At 45.3% G+C, this 26,769-nt stretch overlaps 1 protein-coding gene across 1 annotated transcript; it reads left to right on the plus strand.

Annotated features, from left to right (window-relative positions):
• LOC139366645 (putative uncharacterized protein ENSP00000383309) lies at positions 1-26,769 on the plus strand. Its single transcript, XM_071104320.1, has 2 exons — positions 1-104; positions 24,870-26,769. Exons 1-2 carry the CDS (start codon positions 1-3, stop codon positions 26,767-26,769), a joined length of 2,004 nt encoding a protein of 667 aa, XP_070960421.1.

The following is a 26,769-nucleotide window of genomic DNA, read 5'->3' on the forward strand; positions in this document are numbered from 1 at the left end:
ATGACAGGGCAGGAGGTGGTGGGTGAGCCTGGTCTGGGCATGATGGAGCTGAAGGAGGGAGGGGGATACCTGCTGGCAACAGATGTCTTTCAGCGGCAGGCAAGGTGGCAGAGTGAAAGGTTCAGCTCTATTAATGCTTGTGATCTCATGCCAGCCAGTCCCGAGACACCCCACCCCACCTCACCACCAGGCTCCTCTACCATCCATCATGCATTAGCCGTGTCTGAACTTCAATTAGCTCCGTTAGTTGAAGGGACTGCCTTGGTGACAGGCCTCCTCCTCTGAATGAAAGACTTGTTTGTTATGCTTTACGTGAAGATGATCCTATAGGTGTAGTAACGTTTTGGTTACTGTAGTAGCAACCTATTACGGATCCCCATTCGTTCCAACTGGGGTCCAGCAACATTAAGGCAGTTATATACAATTAAAAACATTACATTTCACAACAAGTTAAGTGTGTGCCCTCAGGCCCCTACTCTACTACCACACAAAATCCATGTGTATATGTGTGAGTGTGTATAGTGAGTATGTTATCGTGTGTGTATGCATGTCTGTGCCTATATTTGTGTTGCTTCACAGTCCCCGCTGTTCCATAAAGTGTATGTTTATCTGTTTTTTAAATCTAATTTTACTATGTAGTACTGTGCGCCTCCCACAGTCTGTTCTGGACTTGGGGACTGTGAAGAGACCTCTGGTAACATGTCTTGTGGGGTAAGTCTGGGTGTCTGAGCTGTGTGTCAGTGGTTTTAACAGACAGCTTGGTGTATTCAACATGTCAACACCTCTCACAAATACAAGTAGTGATGAAGTCAATTAGGTATGCACCGATATTACATTTTTGGCCGATACCGATATCCAATATATTAGCGTCTGTTTAAGGATTCTAATACAGTTAAATTGTTGAAACACACACACACACAGACCAAAAAGTTATTTTGTTGACATTTACATATGTCCCCATTACCAGTAAAACATAATAAAAACCCATTTCTTTCACTTACTTGCTGTGCTGTTTCGTTGTTCATTTTTTCCGTCGTTATATTCTCAACCAGGAATTCATCATTCATGTCAAGCAGTGAAGTTTCAGCTCTGTCTGTCCGTGGCCTCTCTTCCAATGTGCACTGTCACTGTGTCCGTTTCCATCTTGTCCAGCTGTGTATGTAACATTTCACGTAAACCCTGTTTCTTGTCTGTATCAAAGTAGCGGTCCTTGTACCTAGCATTGAGCATGATGGCGACACTGTAAAGAGGCTCAGAGAGAATGCCTGTTAAAGAAGTAGCGGGTCTTGTACCTAGCATTGAGTATGGTGGCGACACAGTAAAGAGGCTCAGAGAGAATGCCTGTTAACTTCTTGATTCTACTTGAGACGCATATGTCTCAACTAGGCACCTGGAAATGCAAATGCGCTACGCTAAATGCTAAATGTACTCGTTAAAACTCAAACCTTGATCAAAATTCACAAGCAGGGTATTGAATTAAAGCTACACTCGTTGTGAACCTAGCCAACGAGTCAGATTTTTAAAATGCTTTTCGGCGAAAGCATGAGAAGCTATTATCTGATAGCATACAACACCTCAAAATGCCTGAATGCGACATAAACAAAGACTTTGCTTATCCGGCGCTGCACAAAACGCAGAAATAAAATATAAAACATTCATTACCTTTGACGAGCTTCTTTCTTGGCACTCCTATATGCCCCATAAACATCACTATTGGGTATTTTTTTCGTTTAAATCGGTCCATATTTACCCAAAATAGCTTTCTATGGAAGCTGTGTCATTCAGAAAAAAACATCGTTTTTAAACGCTGCGTCATTTTTTAAAATTAAAAAAGTTGACGATAAACTTTCACAAAACACTTCGAAATCCTTTTGTAATCCAACTTTAGGTATTAGTAAACGTTTATAATCTATCAAAATGATTACAGGGCGATGTATATTCAATAGCTCCTCGTCTGCAAATCAATGGCTGCCAATGTCCACATTGAAAAGATCCTGGTGGAGACCGGAAGAAACGGAATCCAGATAGTTGGATTTTCCAACAAAAAATTCAATTGAAAATGACGACATCGTCATGGCGTGTGGAATTTGTATGAATTGCATGCAGGTCGACATTAAATTTTGTCCCCTTTTAACAACCCATGAAAGTGACTTATGGAAATTATTTTTAGCTTTCAGAGAGCAGTTTTTCTTGCGTTTTTCAATGAAACACACGATCTGTTATAGTCACAGCCGTGATTTAACCAGTTTTAGAAACTTCAGAGTGTTTTCTATCCACACATACTAATCATATGCATATACTATATTCCTGGCATGAGTAGCAGGACGCTGAAAAGTTGCGCGATTTTTAACAGAATGTTCGAAAAAGGAAGGGGTAGACTTAAGAGGTTTTAAAGAAGTAGCGGGTCTTGTACCTAGCATCGAGCATGGTGGCGACACAGTAAAGAGGCTCAGAGAGAATGCCACCGAATCGCTTGTTCACAGCCTCTAGTAGAGTACTTTTCCAAGTTAACCCGACGTTCTCTGTTGGCAGTTTTGTTGAGCTGGCATTTCAATGCCATGACAGAGGGTATGATGTCTGCTGCAGACACAGTTGATGAGCTTATTTCTCCAGTCAGTTGTTCGAATGGCGCTAGGAGTGTGTTCATCTTTCCAAGTTTCAAACATGTTCTCAAATGCCACTGAAATGGCAGCAGCGGTATGAGAACCAGCACATTCTTGAGCAACGCAATACGACTTTCCTCAGTACGAAATCCTTGTGGACCCACTGTGCGGTCAGACTCAGCATGGTCATGAGGCTGACATCGCTGGTCCACATGTCAGTCCTGAAGCTAATAGCAGTAGCAAGTAGCTCATGAATGTGGGTTTCAACAATACTGTGTAACTGCGGTTGGGCAACATCTGAAAAATAGCGCCTACTTGGTAGTGTATACCGGGGCACAACCAGTCGGTTAAAGCCAACATCATCCACGATAGAGAACGGTTGATTGTCAAGGACAATGAATTCCATTATCTTGGCGTTAATGGATTTCGCCTTTGAGTTGTCTCGCTGAGATTTTCTTACTCTATCAAATGACTGCTCGACTTGACCACCTGCTCCACACAGCAGACATTGTGGGCTAGGTTAGGAATGCTGTGTTGCACGTGTAGCTCTATATTTCTCGTGGCGTCCTTACATCATCTACCTACGTTATATAGGTACGCACGTCAGCTTTGACACAGGTTTTGCACATCGCTGTTAAACTAGACATCAGGCCGATGTTGACATTTTTAGCTAATATCGTCCGATTCCAATATGCTTACCGATTTACATCATGCATCCCTAAAGTCAATTTCTCCTCCACTTTGAGCCAGGACAAGGTCAATATAATGCTGTTACTGTAATAATTACAGTGTTTATACCCAAATTTAGAATCAGCTTAAACTTATACAGATTCTGTTGTATGATGTTAAATGCTCTTTGTGCATTTTCAAAAGCTAAAGATAAACTACTACCACTTGAATAAAGAACAGTATCATCTGCATAAAAAATGAACATCCGCTGTTTCAATAAGATCCCCAATGTTGTTGATATGCAAAATGAACAACAGTGGGCCCAAAATAGAACCTTGCGGAACACCTGAGCACCACCTCTATGGACTCAGATTTACAACCATCCGCCATTACACATTGTGTACGATTTGATAGGTACTTTATAAACCAATCTAGAGCATGACCAGTAATTCCACAACATTTTAACCTTTGCACTAACACAGCATGGTCCACGGTGTCAAAAGCCTTTGACAAATCAATAAAAACAGACACACAATGTAACTTCTTATCAAGAGCACAGTGGATATAATTTAAAACCTTCAATGTTGCTGAAACAGTGCTGTGGCCAGACCTAAAACCTGATTGCATTCCATTTAAGATGTTGTTTTCTCTCTACTAACTAAGGACTCCAGTACCTTTGACACAGACAATACAGACAATTTTGATATGGGTCGATAGTTGTCAAGTAGCGAAGGATCTCCACCTTTCAGGAGAGGCAGTACTGAAGCATATTTCCATAACTTGGGGATTTCCTGAACATTAAGAGTGAGGTTAAAAATGCATGATAAGGGGGAGGAGGCAGGTTGGTGTAGGAGGCAGGGGTCTAGTTCATCAGGGCCAGGGGATTTTTTAAAATCAATTTCTTTCAGGTCTTTACACACTTCTGAAACAGAGAAGGATGAAAAGGAGAACTTTGTGAAGGAGTGCACAGGGGTGTCAGGTACATTCATAGGGGGCTCAATTATACCTTTGACCTTTTCAAATAAACTGCATCTAAAAAATGCTGGTTCAAGGCTTTCAGCATGGAGGTTCTCTAAGTTACAATCTGTGAGTCGACCAACAATTGTTTGGGAAGCTGTGTATCTTTAAAAAAAATGTTTTAATTAGTTTTAGTACGATGCTATTACTGTAATAATTACAGCGTTAGTACACAGGTATAAGCACATATTAATACAATTCTGTTACTGTAATAATTACAGCGTTAGTAAACAGGTGTAAGCGCACATTAATACAATTCTGTTACTGTAATAATTACAGCGGTAGTACACAGGTATAAGCACACATTAATACAATTCTGTTACTGTAATAATTACAGCGTTAGTAAACAGGTGTAAGCACACATTAATACAATTCTGTTACTGTAATAATGACAGCATTTATACACAGGTATAAGCACACATTAATACAATACTGTTACTGTAATAATTACAGCATTTATACACAGGTATAAGCACACATTAATACAGTACTGTTACTGTATTAACTATAGTGTTAGTACAAAGGTATAAGTACACATTAAAATAAAGCTCTTCAGACTCATTTGACATTTGGAGTTATGAACATAGTTTAGGTAAGTTTGCATGTGGTGTATTTGACTAATCTGCTGTGTATGTGACGTTTCCCCAAATGTCTCCACATTGAATCATATACTGGGTCATGTTCAAATACCTTTCCATCATACCAACCTCACCAGTCATCAGGCTGCTAGAGCTTAGGCAAAAAAGTGGTCTTAATTGCAGCCTAGTGGGTAATGTTAACGACCGGTAGCAGCCTCTGTCACCAGGCAGTGGGTAATGTTAACGACCGGTAGCAGCCTCTGTCACCAGGCAGCGGGTAATGTTAATGACTGGTAGCAGCCTCTGTCACCAGGCAGTGGGTAATGTTAACGACCGGTAGCAGCCTCTGTCACCAGGCAGCGGGTAATGTTAACGACCGGTAGCAGCCTCTGTCACCAGGCAGCGGGTAATGTTAACGACCGGTAGCAGCCTCTGTCACCAGGCAGCGGGTAATGTTAATGACCGGTAGCAGCCTCTGTCACCAGGCAGCGGGTAATGTTAACGACCGGTAGCAGCCTCTGTCACCAGGCAGCGGGTAATGTTAACGACCGGTAGCAGCCTCTGTCACCAGGCAGTGGGTAATGTTAACGACCGGTAGCAGCCTCTGTCACCAGGCAGTGGGTAATGTTAACGACCGGTAGCAGCCTCTTTCACCAGGCAGTGGGTAATGTTAACGACCGGTAGCAGCCTCTGTCACCAGGCAGCGGGTAATGTTAACGACCGGTAGCAGCCTCTGTCACCAGGCAGTGGGTAATGTTAACGACCAGTAGCAGCCTCTGTCACCAGGCAGTGGGTAATGTTAACGACCAGTAGCAGCCTCTGTCACCAGGCAGTGGGTAATGTTAACGACCGGTAGCAGCCTCTGTCACCAGGCAGTGGGTAATGTTAACGACCAGTAGCAGCCTCTGTCACCAGGCAGTGGGTAATGTTAACGACCAGTAGCAGCCTCTGTCACCAGGCAGTGGGTAATGTTAACGACCGGTAGCATCCTAGTGGGTAATGTTAACGACCAGTAGCAGCCTCTGTCACCAGGTAGTGGGTAATGTTAACGACCGGTAGCAGCCTCTGTCACCAGGCAGTGGATAATGTTAATGACCGGTAGCTTCCCCTGCCAGATGGCAGCCGCTCCGAGGAGGAAAACACATCTAACACAGTTTGCATTTTGATCGATCGGTGGTTTCTCTCCCTTTCAGCGATCGGGAGTGGACGACAGGGAAAGTACTACTAAAGTCATCATGATGGAGAGGACTGTTCACTAAGCACACTGAGCAGTGTACGCAGCACCTGGCATGTGGAAGACATGGATCATCCTGTAGCTGGTACCCACCGTCCTGTACTGTATGTCTGCTCACATACAACATGGGATGAGTTTGCACATGCATAATTGAGCGTGTGTATGGGTGTGTGCCCCTGCCAGTGTAATTTCCATAAGGGAAGGGCCAGTGGGAGTCATAAGACAGACATAATTGCACCATTGAAACGCCTGGCATCTGGAACCGCCAGGTAGCTCAGAGACCACCCTTCTCTCTCCTCGCCTCTTTCTCTCATTCCCCTCTTTCTCTCTCTTCCCCAACTCGGTCTCTTTCACTCTCTATCCTCTCACTCCCTTATCTCTCTCTCTCTCTCTCCCTCCCTCACTCTGTGACATTGACAGCGTTCTCTCCTTCCATCCCTCACTCAGACGTGTGCGGTGGCGGGGGGAGGGGGATGGGGTGAGGAACAGGTGGCGCCCATCAGGAAATAGATGGGGAGTGTTTTGAAAGGTGGCCTCTTCCCCCATCCCTCAAGGAGCTCCTGGGTAGGTTAGCTGTCCTTCAGTGGTCCAAGAGGCACAGAGAGGACGGGTAGAGGAAATGGGAACAGGTGTTATCTTGTCATGTGTGGTGAGGAGGTTGCTCCCTACACGTCTGGGGGAGAGCAGAGGAGAGATAGTCCACAGAGTATGTTTTGTGTGGCTCTGTACCTTTTATAATGGGATCCAAACCAGTCTCAGTATTGACATTTGTTCTACAATGTTCTTTGCGTGGAAATGAAAGTGGTTTTGAAAGCAACATATAGCTATCTTTCCCTACTATGCATCTTAGTATGTATTCTCCAGTTAGACTTTACTACAAAGTGTAAATAGGGACATTTTGCTCATAAACTCAGTCTTATCCAAAAATGAGTTTTGAGACTGTTCCTGACTGCATCACAGCGTACATTAAGGTTGAGTTTGTTTTAACCCTGCCCATAGCTGGCAGCACACAAGTAATCATCAATTAGGAGTGCATCTTCACCCGACCCGATTGCAATGGCTTTGGTAAATTTGGGTTGACTTTGGATTTCCATATGGGGCTAGTTAGGGACCATCGGTAAATTACACAATGTACATGGACAATATGTTAACTTCAATAGTTCTAAATTTCAATGACTTCAAGAACCTCAAACCAACTATACATTTTAGAAATTCATATAAAAATATTGAAAGCATTTCATGAGAATTAAAAGATGTGTAACATTAAAATATTGTCTCATTTACATTGTATAATTTATTGATGGTCCCTAACTAGCCCGGAGATAGGCTATCCAAAGTCAAACCAATTTTTGCCACGGTCCCACACCAGCAGACTAAAGCTAATTGGCTAACTCTTCCCACCTGCGAAAACACACATCAAACCACATTCCGAAACCAACTCATGTTTGAATTTAGTCATGGCCGCCAGCGTTTTTAAAATGTAAACAAGGTCAAATCAGGAAGTAGCTTTTTAATTAATGTCATACACAACACCTAGTCCTGCGCAACAAACGATGACAGAAACTGAGTTGTGTTTACATAAACATTTCACATTGACCTTTTAAGGAGACACTCTTATCCAGAGAAATTAGTGCTAAGTGCCTTGCTCAAGGGCACAGACAGATTGTTCACCTAGTCAGCTCTGCGATTCAAACCAGTGACCTTTCGGTTATTGAGACAACGCTCTTAACCACTAGGCAATCCTGCCACCCCCTTTTGTCAGAAGTGACAAATGTATAATTAATGACGCGTCTGCCTCCAATCAGTTTTTTTTAGGGCAGGCCAAAGTGCCTTGGCTTTGTGCTTTGATTGAATTGCCCCTCATCGCACACACTTTGACCTGCTGACGTCCCAGAGGCTTCCCCTGCCCAGACCCTTCCCCTGCCTCCCTCCCTCCCTCCAGATCCCACATCCAAGATGTCGCATGGCAATTAACCAACAAAGCTTCCACAGTGCAGCTATACCTTTCCTTTCCTGGGCTCTCGGCCTGCTGCCGTGCTGACTGCAGAGGTCCTCTAGCGCTTGGATGACCAGGGGATCTCTCAATCCACACGAGCTGTAGACAACAGCCAGCAGCCATGCAACCAGCCCGTGTGCCTCAAAAACATACCTCAATAGTGCTGTTCTCCATGGTTATCAGCCTGTGCCCCGGTCTGTTGCTTAAGTAGGCTACTGTATTCAGACTGTGTGTTTTATTGTCACTATAAGCCTGCCAAGAGATGGTTCTGTAGTGTGAAAGGGGCATGCTAATTTTGGCCTTGTGTGTGTGTGTGTGTGTGTAAGCCTAATTTCATTCCTAAAATGTGTTTTATTTGAGAGAAGTAATGGTAGTCCAGTAATTAGTACTCTGCTATTATTCGCTGTGACAGGAGAGGACACTTTCATGAGGGAAAATCACATTCTTCATGTCTGATTTTGTGTTCGGAGTTGAAGCCCATGTCTTTTCTCTTTTAAATCGCGGCTGTGGGCTGCTCTCATTTGATATGCACACATCACGGGGAGGGAGAGAGAGGTATGCTAATTGTAGCGCTTCACATCACAACTGGACGTGAATCATAAAATCAAATGGAGAATAAGGTGATGGTGTGTCGCTGTGGAGAGACTGGGAACATCGAGACAGCCACACATCTGGCTGGATTTTCAGTCATGGTTACACATGACTTTACAGTTACAGAGACAACATTAAGGCCTTGCGTTCCCTTATATTCATCCCATATGAGCTTGCTATTTTCCAGTACTATTCTCTCTGAGACATTTGTTGTATGGAATACTGTTCACAGTGCTTGACACATTACCAACTCCCTGACATTACCATCTTCCCAACATTACCATGTCTCCAACATTTAGAACTACCCAACGTTACCAACTACCCAACATTACCATCTTCCTAACATTACCATGTCCCCAACATTACCAACTACCCAACATTACCATCTTCCCAACATTACCAACTACCCAACATTACCATGTCCCCAATATTACCAACTACCTAACATTACCAACTACCCAAAATTTCGACCTTCCCAACATTACCAACTACCCAACATTACCAACTACCCAACATGACCAACTACCCAAAATGACCATGTCCCCAACATTGCCAACTATCCAGCTTTACCATGTCTCCAACATTACCAACTACCCAATATTACCATGTCACCAACATTACCAACTACCCAACATTACCAACTACCCAACATTACCATGTCCCCAACATTACCAACTACCCAACATTACCATCGCTCAAACATTATGTACTTTATTACCCTTAATTTACCAGGTAAATTGACTGAGAACACATTCTCATTTACAGCAACAACCTGGGCAATAGTTACAGGTGGGATGAGTGGGGATGATTATGTGGCCATGATGGTATGAGGGCCAGATTGGGAATTTAACCAGGACACCGGGGTTAACACCCCTACTCTTATGATAATTCCCATGGGATCTTTAGTGGCCACAGAAAGTCAGGACACCTGTTTAACATCCCATCCGAAAGACGGAACCTTACATCGTCCCCAACACATACATTACTCCCTCTCTATGCCATATTTGCACTTACAGCACAGTATTCGGGGGGCATGAGAGCTTCTCACACAGCTCAAGTGTTTTTTAGCCCTTGGGGTTAATGGCACCATGACAAGCTCGTTAGCATTTAAACTATCGCCGCTCAAAGATGACAGCCTCGCTCGCTGACAATTAACAGCTAAGAGAACAAACATTCATCTTACTCTTTGACTTACATTGTCAGCAACACCACGCTTTAGTGCTCTGTCTTGAAAGCTAAGTGTGTGTTGTGTTTTTACCTGAATGATTTGATTTGTCAGCTCGTGATTTGATTTAAGACTGAAGGGGCCTGAGTTCCCAGCTTCTCTCCTCTCTCTCCTGTTTTATTCAGAATCAGACAGCTATTAGAGTTTGGAGAGTTCTTGAACGCTTCCCAAAATGCGATGCCAGAGTAGGTGACTCACTGTTTCCCAATAGGCATTCTTGGCATAGTGGCGTTCCTTTTTATAAGCATCCATCCATAGTGGGGAATGATGGAGGGAAAGCTGACAATCTGCAGGGGGATTACTGTATAGAGCTTGTTCTTATTCTTGTTCCTGAATGATGTTTAGATGTACTTGAATGATTTTAAAGCTCTTGGAATATAAGATTCCTCCGCTTACGCTGCCAAATGATTAAGTACTCCCCTTTTCACCAGGGATCTTAAACGTTCACATTAAAGGAAGATACATGTTACTTTAACTGATGACGAGGAAAGGAGATGAAAAACATCCCAGAATATAAAACGGCTGCTCTTTCACAGCATCTTTTATTTTATTTCCGACTGCCGATCAGACCCTGGCGTGTCACTTTGGTTGCGTGGTGATGCTTTAATGGCACCATTCCATTTACAGGATGATCCATAGAAAGTTCTAGGTGGTGTTCAGTCGCTGCCTTTCTATTCACATTTACTCTCCCATCTGATTGGGGGAGATCAGAGGAAGTGCACCTGTCTCCAGTTGTCACATACATGGGAGTGGGAACACATGGGCACGGGTTGAAAGTAATGCTGGAGGGGAGGGGTTGAAAGTAACACTGGAGGGGAGGGGTTGAAAGTAACGCTGGAGGGGAGGGGTTGAAAGTAACGCTGGAGGGGAGGGGTTGAAAGTAACGCTGGAGGGGAGGGGTTGAAAGTAACGCTGGAGGGGAGGTGTTGAAAGTAGGGCTGGAGGGGAGGGGTTGAAAGTAACGCTGGAGGGGAGGGGTTGAAAGTAACGCTGGAGGGGAGGTGTTGAAAGTAACGCTGGAGGGGAGGGGTTGAAAGTAGGACTGGAGGGGAGGGGTTGAAAGTAGGACTGGAGGGGAGGGGTTGAAAGTAGGGCTGAAGGGGAGGGGTTGAAAGTAACGCTGGAGGGGAGGGGTTGAAAGTAACGCTGGAGGGGAGGGGTTGAAAGTAGGACTGGAGGGGAGGGGTTGAAAGTAGGGCTGGAGGGGAGGGGTTGAAAGTAACGCTGGAGAGGAGGAGTTGAAAGTAACGCTGGAGTGGAGGGGTTGAAAGTAGGGCTGGAGGGGACGGGTTGAAAGTAACGCTGGAGGGGAGGGGTTGAAAGTAACGCTGGAGGGGAGGGGTTGAAAGTAATGCTGGAGGGGAGGGGTTGAAAGTAATGCTGGAGGGGAGGGGTTGAAAATAGGACTGGAGGGGAGGGGTTGAAAGTAGAGCTGAAGGTGAGGCCATCAAGTCACTGACTGAACCATTAAGACAGGAGCCAAAGTGGGGCACGCTTGAGTTCTGCTGTCATTTTGTGTTGAAGCGAAGGTGGTTTATTCTACTTCCAGACACATCTACCTCAGCATACCAATGTTTCCTACATGGGTTTGTTGCTGGGAACCATTATTCACAGCTTATCATACCCAAATGTTGCTTGGTATCAACTGAAAATCAAAGTAATAACTAAACCATACCCATGACTAAAGAAAACATTTGCTTACTAACCCTTGACTAGTTGCTTTTCTGGAAGTTAAACTTACGTAACCTCTTGTTGTCAGTTTACTCCTGTAATCACTGCATATGGAAATCTACATTCAGGGTACAGCTCAGCTCTGTCGGTGCTGTGTCTCTTGTTGTCAGTTTACTCCTGTAATCACTGCATGGAAATCTACATTCAGGGTACAGCTCAGCTCTGTCGGTGCTGTGTCTCTTGTTGTCAGTTTACTCCTGTAATCACTGCATGGAAATCTACATTCAGGGTACAGCTCAGCTCTGTTGGTGCTGTGTCTCTTGTTGTCAGTTTACTCCTGTAATCACTGCATGGAAATCTACATTCAGGGTACAGCTCAGCTCTGTCGGTGCTGTGTCTCTTGTTGTCAGTTTACTCCTGTAATCACTGCATGGAAATCCACATTCAGGGTACAGCTCAGCTCTGTCGGTGCTCTGTGTCTCTGTGTGCCTCTTGGAACTCTCCTGTAGCCACACATTCTCTCTGGTTCAAATCCTTCACCCTCCAGCCATTGAGCTGCGTAGGTCCTTTCTGTCTGCCTCATGTCTGTGTGTCTCTCCAACACAGGGAAGCCAAGCCGAGCACCTGAATGCACTCCTAAATCTGTCTACTTCCCTTCTAGCACCGGAATGTGCTCTTAGATCTGTCAACTCCCGTTCTACTTCTAAAACAAATTTTATATTATCTAACAAGGCAAGTCAGTTAAGAATAACTTCTTATTATCAATGACAGGAACAGTTGGTTAACTGCCTTGTTCAGAACAACAGATTTTTACCTTGTCAGCTCGAGGATTTGATCTTGTAACCTTTCGGTTACTAGTCCAAAGGTTCTAACCACTAGGCTACCTGACGTTGCCTCTATGAAATACACCTTTAACATAGAGAGGTACGGTGGGGCCTTCGTAGTGTTAGGAGGGAGGTGTGGGGGGGCCTTCGTAGTGTTAGGAGGGAGGTGTGGTGGGGCCTTCTGTATGGAAAGACGCAGCATGTGGCTAAATGACGTATTCATCCATTAGTCAGCATTTTGTGTGTTTTTTTTTATGGTATCTGCGGTCCTGTAATACCAGGGGCCCCCTCAGTTGCTACCAGTTAGTAAATAATGTAATTCTTCTTGATGAGTAAAAGTGGCCGTGGACCATGCAATAGTGATGAGCAGGCTAGAGCAGAACTGAAATAATTCTGTTTGAGGATAACAGTTAAAAACCCACAGCTGTTGTGGGACGGATCTGCAGGGACAGAGAGCACTGGATTAAAGAACGCGTCACTTTATTTATTCATCTCACAAACTGTCAACTAAGCGCTTTAAAGATGCTGTGGATGGTTTCACTTTGGTTCAAGAATGCACGAGAGTGGAAAATAAATACCCCATCGACTAACAGGGGGTAGGGGGTCTGTCATTTAATGTTGTGTACTAAATAGAACACACAAATGTTGATCAAAATACCTGTTGTTCTTCAATCCAAAAAAATGAGTGAACAATGATTGAAAACAAGGTGTTCTAATAATTCTACATTATTTTCTATTACATCATCTTTAGAACCATTTCATCTCCTGTTCTATCTTTTGAAAACCTTCAAGCCCTTTTGACCCGAGAGCCTTTGTTCACTGTGCAGGTCATAGCGGTCTCTTGAATCATAATCAAGACCACCTACTGTTTGATAGGGGCTGATTCGAGTTGAGCAAAATAGGTACTCTGGTAAATGTACTCATCTATTTCTAGTGTCTTTTTTGACGGTCAAACACATTTAACGTTCACTTGCAATTTGAGGAATCTGTTGAATGGGTCTGTTGTTAAAATGACCACAATAAAATAGAAACATGATTCAGTGACGATGTTCACCTTGTAGAGAAATGATGAAATCTTTATTTTGACCTTGGGACCCAGAAAGGCCTTTCTCTAACTCTAAGCCAATCAAAAGAGGATAGAGCGTTGGACTGGTAACCGAAAAGTTGCAAGATCGAATCCCCAAGTTGACAAGGTAAAAATCTGTCATTCTGACCCTGATCAAGGGAGTTAACCCACTGTTCCTAGACCAGTTAACCCACTGTTCCTAGACCAGTTAACCCACTGTTCCTAGGCTGTCATTGAAGATAATAATTTATTCTTAACTGACTTGCCTAGTTAAATAAAGGTACAATTATGATTAAAAAATTTAAAAAATTAAGACGTCACGTAAAGCTTACTTGGATTTTATTATTTTTACTGTATCAGGAAGGTAACATACACAGACCTTTAAGCTGACACCTTCTTAAAAGTGTGCAGGTTCAAATGTCACACCAGAAACAACATTTGTAGGAAACACAAGTTAGGAGTCCAGTTGTTTCTATTCAGGGTATTACGTCCTCTGCCAATCAGACACGGCCTCTCTGGTCGAGCTGCGTTTCTAACTATGAACCACCTTCTTTCCACCTTTCCTGAAAGGGTGCGATTTCTATTGAGATAGGCGTTACTGTTACTGTTCACTCAATGCTGCAAAACGTTGCTTCAACCCTAGATGTCCCTGTTCAGCAGGTTCTGGTTCCTCCTTTAATTCCTAAACCTGGCACTAAAACTGAATTATGTCCATATGAAGGTGACAAAAAACAGAGCTGTTTGATTAGCGACAGAGTCGGGACACGATGATGTGCAGCTATGGACAAAAAACACTCCTGTGTCTGTTTGTAATTGTAACAGTTAGTCATTTTCCAAAATACCCGAAAGTTTAAAAAAAAAAAAAAATCTCATGGTTCTCTTCACACAAAACATGTGTGAGATTTGATTGAATATGAATTCTGATTCTGGGCAAGCCGTATTGCGCCGGTCTAACTTGGATGGTGTGAGCAGTTTTCAAAGACATCAGAACCTTTTCAATACTCTTCTAAGAGTTTAACAACTTGTACTTTTCAGATGATTCTACTTTGAACTACAATCAGTAGTCTATAGAAGTTCAGTCGGCCTTTCATTTTTATAGCTGAATAAAAAAAGATCCAATCTTCTGCATACAGATCAGATTTCCAAACGGTATAATTTATAATCAGCTCACCAGCCTTACCAAGAGTAGGCTTTGCCGTCTGGGTTACTTTAACTCTCTGTCTGGGGTACGTATCTCCCTCTCTGTCTGGGTTACTTTAACTCTCTGTCTGGGGTACTTAACTCTCTGTCTGGGGTACTTAACTCTCTGTCTGGGGTACTTTAACTCTCTGTCTGGGGTACTTTAACTCTCTGTCTGGGGTACTTAACTCTCTGTCTGGGGTACTTTAACTCTCTGTCTGGGGTACGTATCTCCCTCTCTGTCTGGGTTACTTTAACTCTCTGTCTGGGGTACTTAACTCTCTGTCTGGGGTACTTAACTCTCTGTCTGGGGTACTTTAACTCTCTGTCTGGGGTACGTATCTCCCTCTCTGTCTGGGTTACTTTAACTCTCTGTCTGGGGTACTTAACTCTCTGTCTGGGGTACTTAACTCTCTGTCTGGGGTACGTATCTCCCTCTCTGTCTGGGGTACTTTAACTCTCTGTCTGGGGTACGTATCTCCCTCTCTGTCTGGGTTACTTTAACTCTCTGTCTGGGGTACTTAACTCTCTGTCTGGGGTACTTAACTCTCTGTCTGGGGTACGTATCTCCCTCTCTGTCTGGGGTACTTTAACTCTCTGTCTGGGGTACTTAACTCTCTGTCTGGGGTACGTATCTCCCTCTCTGTCTGGGGTACTTAACTCCCTCTCTGTCTGGGGTACTTAACTCCCTGTCTGGGGTACGTATCTCCCTCGCTGTCTGGGGTACTTAACTCTCTGTCTGGGGTACTTAACTCTCTGTCTGGGGTACGTATCTCCCTCGCTGTCTGGGGTACTTAACTCTCTGTCTGGGGTACTTAACTCTCTGTCTGGGGTACTTAACTCTCTGTCTGGGGTACGTATCTCCCTCGCTGTCTGGGGTACTTAACTCTCTGTCTGGGGTACTTAACTCTCTGTCTGGGGTACGTATCTCCCTCGCTGTCTGGGGTACTTAACTCTCTGTCTGGGGTACTTAACTCTCTGTCTGGGGTACTTAACTCTCTGTCTGGGGTACTTAACTCTCTGTCTGGGGTACTTAACTCTCTGTCTGGGGTACTTAACTCTCTGTCTGGGGTACTTAACTCTCTGTCTGGGGTACTTAACTCTCTGTCTGGGGTACGTATCTCCCTCTCTGTCTGGGGTACGTATCTCCCTCTCTGTCTGGGGTACTTAACTCTCTGTCTGGGGTACTTAACTCCCTCGCTGTCTGGGGTACTTAACTTTCTGTCTGGGGTACTTAACTCTCTGTCTGGGGTACTTAACTCCCTGTCTGGGGTACTTAACTTTCTGTCTGGGGTACTTAACTCTCTGTCTGGGGTACTTAACTCTCTGTCTGGGGTACTTAACTCCCTCGCTGTCTGGGGTACTTAACTTTCTGTCTGGGGTACTTAACTCTCTGTCTGGGGTACTTAACTCTCTGTCTGGGGTACTTAACTCTCTGTCTGGGGTACTTAACTCCCTCGCTGTCTGGAGTACTTAAACTTTCTGTCTGGGGTACTTAACTCTCTGTCTGGGGTACTTAACTCTCTGTCTGGGGTACTTAACTCCCTCGCTGTCTGGGGTACTTAAACTTTCTGTCTGGGGTACTTAACTCTCTGTCTGGGGTACTTAACTCCCTGTCTGGGGTACTTAACTCTCTGTCTGGGGTACTTAACTCCCTGTCTGGGGTACTTAACTCCCTGTCTGGGGTACTTAACTCCCTGTCTGGGGTACTTAACTCTCTGTCTGGGGTACTTAACTCTCTGTCTGGGGTACTTAACTCTCTGTCTGGGGTACTTAACTCCCTCGCTGTCTGGGGTACTTAAACTTTCTGTCTGGGGTACTTAACTCTCTGTCTGGGGTACTTAACTCTATGTCTGGGGTACTTAACTCCCTCGCTGTCTGGGGTACTTAAACTTTCTGTCTGGGGTACTTAACTCTCTGTCTGGGGTACTTAACTCTCTGTCTGGGGTACTTAACTCTCTGTCTGGGGTACTTAACTCCCTGTCTGGGGTACTTAACTCTCTGTCTGGGGTACTTAACTCTCTGTCTGGGGTACTTAACTCTCTGTCTGGGGTACTTAACTTTCTGTCTGGGGTACTTAACTCTCTGTCTGGGGTACTTAACTCCCTGTCTGGGGTACATTACCTCTCTGTCAGACTGGCTGTCTACAAACCCACCATTTAGAACACAGAAATGTACAATATGTGCAGGGTTTGGATCTAGGAATCACAGAGGTAAAGAACTGTCAGCAGCCATGCCGGTGCTGTGGTGCCTAGCAGAATCTCAACCGGAGAGCCGAGGAGAAGAGGGAGGAGAAGAGGGAGGAGAAGAGGGAGGAGGAGAGGGAGGAGAAGAGGGAGGAGAAGAGGAAGGAGGAGAAGAGGGAGGAGAAGAGGGAGGAGAAGAGGGAAGAGAAGAGGGAGGAGAAGAGGGAAGGAGAAGAGGGAAGGAGAAGAGAGAGGAGAAGAGGGAGGAGAAGAGGGAGGAGAAGAGGGAGGAGAAGAGGGAGGAAGGGTAGAACAGACGTGGGTGGTATTTAAAAACTCTTTATAAATAAATGAAAGATTAAATAGATATATAAATAAAGAATGCTCCTGAGCTGATGGATATCTGTTACTGGAAGGAGCCAAACAAAGCTAACAGAGTAAGAGCTGTTTACCCGACTTAAATACCTGTTCCTGCCGTTAGACAAATGCTTTCCTTATGAAAGGAAACCAGACGTAGCATATTAGCGAAGGCAATTGTAAATATTTCAACAGTGAAATCTCTAATTCTAATTGGATGTGAATTCAAATGAGAGCCTTATGAGTGACACACGGAATGTCCTTCTATTTTATTCTCCTCTGGAGAGAAATAAGTGCCATTGAATAATGACTGACTGTTCTCCACCCCCTCCTACTTTTCAGTCAAAGCGTTGCCAGTAATGTAGAGCATGTACATGTTAAGCACAAAAGCACCATTTGTGACCTATTATGTAAATTGATTTGTCTCTTTTAGAAATAGATTTGTTTTATAATTCTATATTCAGTGAGCTTCTCTTAAAAAAAACTGGCGGATTCCTTTCACGGTACGGCAGCAGTTTAGGGGGCTTTCTTTCTTCTTTCTTCTCACTAAATGCGCCTGGATAATATCAGAAGCTATTCTCTGTTCGACTCTTGCAGGTCAGTGGGAACCTCAGCTTCGAAGGGAAATGGGGTAGGATAGATTTACCATCATCAACTGTCAGGTAGATGTCTGGTTTGTGCTGACCCTAATCGCAATGACATGTACAATGCAAAGTGTGACCCGACCCGACTGCCTATTTCATCCATTAACCTGTGTTCGTATATCTGTGGTCATATTTTCATTGATGTCAGTAAATACCACAGAATTGTTCAATTCCTAATACTTTCCTTCTCCTAATCCTCTACCTCCTCCTCTTCCTCCCTATCCTCTTACAGTTCCATCTGTTTGGCACTAGTCTCCTCTCTCCTCCTCCTATAGTCTGACCTTAGTCCCCTCCTCCTCCTACCATCTGGCCCTAGTCTCCTCCTCCTTCTATCATCTGGACCTAGTCTTCTCCTACCGTCTGGCCCTAGTCTACTCCTACCATCTAGCCCTAGTCTCCTCGTCCTCCTATCATCTGGCCCTAGTCTCCTCCTCCTCCTCCTACCATCTGGCCCTAGTCTCCTCCTACCGTCTAATACACCAGGGTATTAGAGCTAATAGTGGGATACACCAGGGTATTGGAGCTAATAGTGGGATACACCAGGGTATTAGAGCTAATAGTGGGATACACCAGGGTATTAGAGCTAATAGTGGGATACACCAGGGTATAAGAGCTAATAGTGGGATACACCAGGGTATTGGAGCTAATAGTGGGATACACCAGGGTATTAGAGCTAATAGTGGGATACACCAGGGTATTGGAGCTAATAGTGGGATACACCAGGGTATAAGAGCTAATAGTGGGATACACCAGGGTATTGGAGCTAATAGTGGGCTGATTTCAATACTGTGGAGTTTTGTGGTCAGATCACAAAGGACAACTGACTATAAAACTAGTTCAATTTCTCCAATCAGGAGTTTTGTTTACTTCCAAGATGGTGGATCGGATCCCTCAAAACAGTGTAAACAAGTAGAATGGACTCTTCCCCGACAATGTTTCAACTGCCCTTCATCATCCATATTCATATCATCACTAATCCTCTGACATCCCTCTATGTCACTCACCCTACGGCGATATGATAGAGTAATCCACTGGCCTCTCCATGGTACCAGCTGGACAACCACTTGTGCCTGATTGGTCCTCTGGCAGCTGGAGGCCTGGTGGGGTGGCCTGGTGGAAGGGTGTTTTTAAGAGATAGATAAATATAAGAGTAAGTACGGCAATCCTTAAGATGCGTTCTTATCACCATGACATTAATGATTACCGGTAGTCTCAAATGTGTTGACGGTTTTTCTCTTCAGAAACAGAACAGCTCTATGTACAGCGTGGGGATGGCCCGTGTGTATGTGACATTTATGGTCAGACCCTGGTGGACGGACAACTCTTGTATCGTTAGGGCTTCATCAGTCCTGTGTTTCCCGAGGTAGGATGCTTCTATTTAGATAACAAGAAGAAATTACAACTATTGATTTTGATGAATGTAAAATAATTTTGCCTCATTTCTATTGACATCAAGTACAATTATAACGTTGTAACAGTGAGTCGGTTACTAATTGTAGACTTGAAAGATCACTGATGGGCTAACACCCTTTCAACTGTCTGAAAGGATAGGGTTAACCAAGCATCAAATCCAAACAAATTTGATTTGTCACATACACATTTGGCAGATGTTATTGCGGGTGTAGTGAAATGCTTGTGTTTCTATCTCCAATAGTTCAATATTATCTAACAAGTACTATCTAACAATTTCACAACAATACACGCAATACACACAAATCTAAGTAAAGGAATGGAATTAAGAATATATAAATATTTGGAATAGCAAAGTCGGAGCTGCATAGATACAGTAGAATAGGATAGAATACAGTATATAAATATGAGATGAGTAATGCAAAATATGTAAACATTATTAAAGTGACTAGTGTTCCATTGTTAGAAGCATCACTGTACTCTTAGTAGGATTCAGAGAAAGTTTTTCCTAATGTGACCTACTCAGTCCAAGAGAGAGAAAGAAAGAGAGAAAGAGAGAATTAGAGAGAGCACACTTAAATTCACACAGGACACCGAATAGGACAGGAGAAGTACTCCAGATATAACAAACTGACCCTAGTCCCCCGACACATAAACTACTGCAGCATAAATACTGGAGGCTGAGACAGGAGGGGTCAGGAGACACTGTGGCCCCATCCGAGGACACCCCCGGACAGGGCCAAACAGGAAGGATATAACCCCACCCACTTTGCCAAAGCACAGCCCCCACACCACTAGAGGGATATCTTCAACCACCAACTTACCATCCTGAGACAAGGCCGAGTATAGCCCACAAAGACCTCCGCCACGGCACAACCCAAGGGGGGGGGGGGGGTGCCAACCCAGACAGGAAGATCACATCTGTGACTCAACCCACTCAAGTGACGCACCCCTCCCAGGGACGGTATGGAAGAGCCCCAGGAAGCCAGTGACTCAGCCCCTGTAATAGGGTTAGAGGCAGAGAATCCCAGTGGAAAGAGGGGAACCGGCCAGGCAGAGACAGCAAGGGCGGTTCGTTGCTCCAGAGCCTTTACGTTCACCTTCCCACTGGGCCAGACTACACTCAATCATATGACCCACTGAAGAGATGAGTCTTCAGTAAAGACTTAAAGGTTGAGACCGAGTTTGCCTCTCTTACATGGGTAGGCAGACCATTCCATAAAAATGGAGCTCTATAGGAGAAAGCCCTGTCATCAGCTGTTTGCTTGGAAATTCTAGGGACAATTAGGAGGCCTGCGTCTTGATACTGTAGCGTACGTGTAGGTATGTACGGCAGGACCAAATCAGAGAGATAGGTAGGAGCAAGCCCATGTAATGCTTTGTAGGTTATTAGTAAAACCTTGAAATCAAACAACACAACGGTTCTACTGAGAGACAAGGTAATGGTTCCACTGAGAGACAATGTGATGGAGATCGGATTCTTATAAACACTAGGATGATTCTGCAGTCTACCCCCAGTAAATATAAACGCCCCTTTATAAAGAAACGCCCCTTTTTCAGGACCCTGTCTTTCAAAGATAATTCGTAAAAATCCAATCCAACTTCACAGATTTTCACTGTAAAGGGTTTAAACACTATTTCCCATGCTTGTTCGGTGAACCATAAACAATTAATGAACATGCACCTGTGGAACGGTCGTTAAGACACTAACCGCTTACAGACAGTAGGCAATTAATGTCACAGTTATGAAAACTTAGGACACTATAGAGGCCTTTCTACTGACTCTGAAAAACACTAAATGAAAGATGCCCAGGAACCCTGCTCATCTGCGTGATACAGGATGGCCATAACAACTGCCTGAGTTACCACAGGAACACACAATCCCTCCATCAGTGCTCAGACTGTCCACAATAGGCTGAGAGAGGCTGGACTGAGGGGCTGTAGGCCTGTTGTAAGGCAGGTCTTCACCAGACATCACCGGCAACAACGTCGCCTATGGGCACAAACCCACCGTCACTGGACCAGACAGGACAAGCAACAAATGCACTTCACTGACAAGTCGCGGTTTTGTCTCACCAGGGGTGATGGTCAGATTCGCCTTATTGTCGAAGGAATGAGCGTTACACCGAGGCCTGTACTCTGGCGCGGGATCAATTTGGAGGTGGAGGGTCCGTCATGGTCTGGGGCGGTGTGTCACAGCATCATCGGACTGAGCTTGTTGTCATTGCAGGCAATCTCAACGCTGTGCGTTACAGGGAAGACATCCTTCTCCCTCATGTGGTACCCTTCCTGCAGGCTCATCCTGACATGACACTCCAGAATGACAATGCCACCAGCCATACTGCTCGTTCTGTGTGTGATTTCCTGCAAGACCGGAATGTCAGTGTTCTGCCATGGCCAGCGAAGAGCCCGGATCTCAATCCCATTGAGCACATCTGGGACCTGTTGGATCGGAGGGTGAGGGGGCTAGGGCCATTCCCCCCCAGAAATGTCTGGGAACTTGCAGGTGCCTTGGTTGAAGAGTGGGGTAACATCTTACAGTAAGAACTGACAAATCTGCTGCAGTCCATAAACGGAAAATAAAGGTAGAAAATATACGCAGTTGACAGTGAGAGGACGTTTTTTGCTGAGTTTAGGAGTTTATCAACATTGGGTTTGTTTTCTAATTCTTTGTGGGTCTGTGTAATCTAAGGGTGTCTATGGTGTGTAATCTATGTGTCTCTAATATGGTCATACATTTGGCAGGAGGTTAGGAAGTGCAGCTCAGTTTCCACCTCATTTTGTGGGCATTGTGCACATAGCCTGTCTTTCCTAAAGAGCCAGGTCTGCTTATGGCGGCCTTTCTCAATAGAAAGGCTATGCTCACTGATTCTATACATAGTCAAAGATTTCCTTAAGTTTTGGTCAGTCACTGGTCAGGTATTCTGCCACTGAGTGCTCTCTGTTTAGGGCCAAGTAGCATTCTAGTTTGCTCAGTTTTTTTGTTAATTCTTTCCAATGTGTCAAGTCATTATCTTTTTGTTTTCTCATGATTTGTTTGGGTTCAATTGTGTTTCTCTCTCTCTCCTACTTTCGCATTCCTCCTGTGTATAGTTTTCTAGCTGTGGTATTATGGCACCTTGTTCCCTGTACCTCACAGTGTCACGGTCTTGACTTCTGTCTTCCCTTTGTTAATCTGCAGTACACAACACAGCGTGCTGGGTGTCTGGGGACTGCATGGCTTCTGCAGCCGGGACATATTTTTACCCTGCCACCAAAAAAAACAAACCACCAGCACATAACGAAATATGATGCTTCCTCAATCTCACACTCAGAGGCAGTCCCTGTGCTCTGTAATAAAAGCCAGCTCAGATATTCTGTTGACAGGTTTAAGCAGCATACCCAGCTAATTGACGTTGCCTCAGTAGCTTGGTAGCTCTGCCTCAGTATCAGGAATATTTGTACTTATTTATTTATCTTTTAAGTTCCATATCGTTAATGCACATATGTTAGTCCTGTAGGGAGGAAGGCTGAACAGACAACAGTTCCAGTTGCTTTCGCAGCTTCATCCAGTCTGCCTGCCACACTTAATTCCTGTGTGATAACGATTAAAAAGAGGTCAGGGTTGTGGTTGTACGTGTGTTCATTTAGTATCAGCGTATTGTCACATTTATCATTCATCAATCTGGTTATAAATATTAAAAAGAGGTCAGGGTTTTGGTTGTACGTGTGTTCATTTAGTATCAGCGTATTGTCACGTTTAGGTTATAAATATGCATGTCATTGGATTAGAGGTGTGATTTTACTTTCAGTTTATAGCAGCATAAATTAGTTTGCAAATGATCCCTCTTTCCATGGGCCGTGTCACTTGCTTTGAGATGTTTCGGTTGCACTGCTGTTGTTGTTAGCACAAGCGATTTGGAAAACAAAACAAAAAAAAAGATTGTTTACTCCACTAGAAGCGAACACTGTGTTTAAATAGCAATACTGATTGTTAGTGTTGGCTGGCAAAGGCTGTGCATTGAACATCGTTTTTTGCTCTTATTGTATCTTTGCAAGAGGCATCACTACAGACCCTGGTTCGAATCCAGGCTGCATCACATCCGGCCGTGATTGGGAGTCCCAAAGGGTGGCGCACGATTGGCCCAGCGTCGTCCGGGTTTGGCCCAGGGCAGGCCGTCATTGTAGATAAGAATTTGTTCTGAACTGACTTGCCTAGTTAAACAAAGGTTCAATAAAACATTTATAAAATAAATCTACAATAGTTGTGGCATCCAAGGACCTTTTACCACAATGATATACTCCAGGGTAAACTTCCCACTCAAAATGTTTCAATCTCTTACCTCTTTAGCAGATACTTTACCCAAAGCGACTTAGTCTTGCATGCATACAGTTATTAACAACTAAATATAAATGGTGTACACACTCATGGATCATTATACACTGAGTGGACAAAATATCAAGAACACCTTCCTACTACTGAGCTGCACCCGCTTTTTCCCTCAGAAACGCCTCAATTCGAAAGCGTTCCACAGGAATGCTGGCCCATGTTGACTGCTTCCCACAGTTGGCTGGATGTCCTTTGGGCGATGGACCATTCTTGATACACACGAAAAACTGTTGAGCATGAAAAACCCAGCAGCGTTGCAGTTCTTGACACAAACTGGTGCGCCTGGCACCTACTACCACAACCTGTTCAAAGGCACTTACATCCTTTGTCTTCCCATTCACCCTCTGAATGGCACACACACACAATCCAAGTCTCAATTGTCTCAAAGTTTAAAAATCCTTCTTTAACTTGTCTCCTCCCCTTCATCTACACCAATTGAAGTGGAATTAACAAGTGACATCAATAAGGGATCATAGCTTTCACCTGGATTCACCTAGTCAGTGTATGTCATAGAAAGAGCAGGTGTTCTTAATTTTTTGTCCACTTAGTTTGTCTCCACTCCTTCATTGCTTCCTCCACGGATATTTTAACACTATAGTGTTAATTGTCCACCAGGACTGAGTAATGTTGAATGATTATGTTTGGAATGGTTATATGGAAATACACACATTTATGGTTTTCACAGCAACGCAGCTATTAATTCCCATTTACAGCATATTTACAACCAAGTGCATGTCTCTAATATTTCAAATGGGCATTGTAATTCTGATATTTGATGTAGACGATGAACGACCATAGAACATTTTCACCCAAAACATGCACAACACACACACACACACACACACACACACACACACACACACACACACCAACACACACCAACACACACACACACACACACACACACACACACACACACCATCCTCTCAACCTAGCCCAGTCTTGCTGTGGTTGTGTTGCTACTGGCTGTGACAGCGGGCTGCCTCTGCCTCTGAGAGTAGGTTTCTCATAAGAGCACTTTCAGCTGATTAAATATGTGAATATTTAAAAATTACAATTCTCAGCACCAGCTGCAGACAGTCGTCAGGTCTGATCCTGTGGGATGCAGCCAAGCTGTTCCTCCCGTATTCGCCAACCACGCTCCGCACTCACAAGGAGGCTACAGCGCCGTTCGAGGGGCCTCCGCATCGTTTGTAGAATTAGATTTTCTCCATAAATACAGAGCACTCTGCATGCTCTGTGTACAACAGGGACAGTTCCTCTACCGACTACTGCCCCAGCCGTTCCTCTACCGACTACTGCCCCAGCCGTTCCTCTACCGACTACTGCCCCAGCCGTTCCTCTAAGGACTACTGCCCCAGCCGCTCCTCTACCGACTACTGCCCCAGCCGTTCCTCTACCGACTACTGCCCCAGCCGTTCCTCTAAGGACTACTGCCCCAGCCGTTCCTCTACCGACTACTGCCCCAGCCGTTCCTCTACCGACTACTGCCCCAGCCGTTCCTCTACCGACTACTGCCCCAGCCGTTCCTCTACCGACTACTGCCCCAGCCGTTCCTCTACCGACTACTGCCCCAGCCGTTCCTCTAAGGACTACTGCCCCAGCCGTTCCTCTACCGACTACTGCCCCAGCCGTTCCTCTAACCTTTCCTCTACCGACTACTGCCCCAGACGTTCCTCTAAGGACTACTGCCCCAGCCTTTCCTCTACCGACTACTGCCCCAGCCGTTCCTCTAAGGACTACTGCCCCAGCCGTTCCTCTAAGGACTACTGCCCCAGCCGTTCCTCTACCGACTACTGCCCCAGCCGTTCCTCTACCGACTACTGCCCCAGACGTTCCTCTACCGACTACTGCCCCAGACGTTCCTCTACCGACTACTGCCCCAGCCGTTCCTCTACCGACTACTGCCCCAGCCGTTCCTCTACCGACTACTGCCCCAGCCGTTCCTCTACCGACTACTGCCCCAGCCGTTCCTCTACCGACTACTGCCCCAGACGTTCCTCTACCGACTACTGCCCCAGCCGTTCCTCTATCGACTACTGCCCCAGCCGTTCCTCTACCGACTACTGCCCCAGCCGTTCCTCTAAGGACTACTGCCCCAGCCGTTCCTCTACCGACTACTGCCCCAGCCGTTCCTCTACCGACTACTGCCCCAGCCGTTCCTCTACTGACTACTGCCCCAGCCTTTCCTCTACCGACTACTGCCCCAGCCGTTCCTCTAAGGACTACTGCCCCAGCCGTTCCTCTAAGGACTACTGCCCCAGCCGTTCCTCTACCGACTACTGCCCCAGCCGTTCCTCTACCGACTACTGCCCCAGCCGTTCCTCTAATGACTACTGCCCCAGCCGTTCCTCTACCGACTACTGCCCCAGCCGTTCCTCTAAGGACTACTGCCCCAGCCGTTCCTCTACCGACTACTGCCCTGGCAGGTCCTCTACAGACTACTGCCCCAGCTGTTCCTTTACAGACTACTGCCCCAGCCGTTCCTCTACAGACTACTGTCCCAGCCGTTCCTCTACAGACTACTGCCCCAGCAGTTCCTCTACCGACTACTGCCCCAGACGTCCCTCTATCGACTACTGCCCCAGCCGTTCCTCTAAGGACTACTGCCACAGCCGTTCCTCTACCGACTACTGCCCCAGCCGTTCCTTTACCAACTACTGCCCCAGCCGTTCCTCTACCGATTACTGCCCCAGACATTCCTCTACCGACTACTGCCCCAGACGTTCCTCTACCGACTACTGCCCCAGACGTTCCTCTACCGACTACTGCCCCAGACGTCCCTCTATCGACTACTGCCCCAGCCGTTCCTCTAAGGACTACTGCCACAGCCGTTCCTCTACCGACTACTGCCCCAGCCGCTCCTCTACCGACTACTGCCCCAGCCGTTCCTCTACCGATTACTGCCCCAGACATTCCTCTACCGACTACTGCCCCAGACGTTCCTCTACCGACTACTGCCCCAGACGTTCCTCTACCGACTACTGCCCCAGCCATTTCTCTAAGGACTACTGCCCCAGCCGTTCCTCTACCGACTACTGCCCCAGCCGTACCTCTACCAACTACTGCCACAGACGTTCCTCTACCGACTACTGCCCCTGCAGTTCCTCTAAGGACTGCTGTACCAGCCTCTACCACAACGCTGTTTGA

Source organism: Oncorhynchus clarkii, chromosome 15, assembly GCF_045791955.1.
Source record: "Oncorhynchus clarkii lewisi isolate Uvic-CL-2024 chromosome 15, UVic_Ocla_1.0, whole genome shotgun sequence".
NCBI classification, from domain to species: domain Eukaryota; kingdom Metazoa; phylum Chordata; class Actinopteri; order Salmoniformes; family Salmonidae; genus Oncorhynchus; species Oncorhynchus clarkii.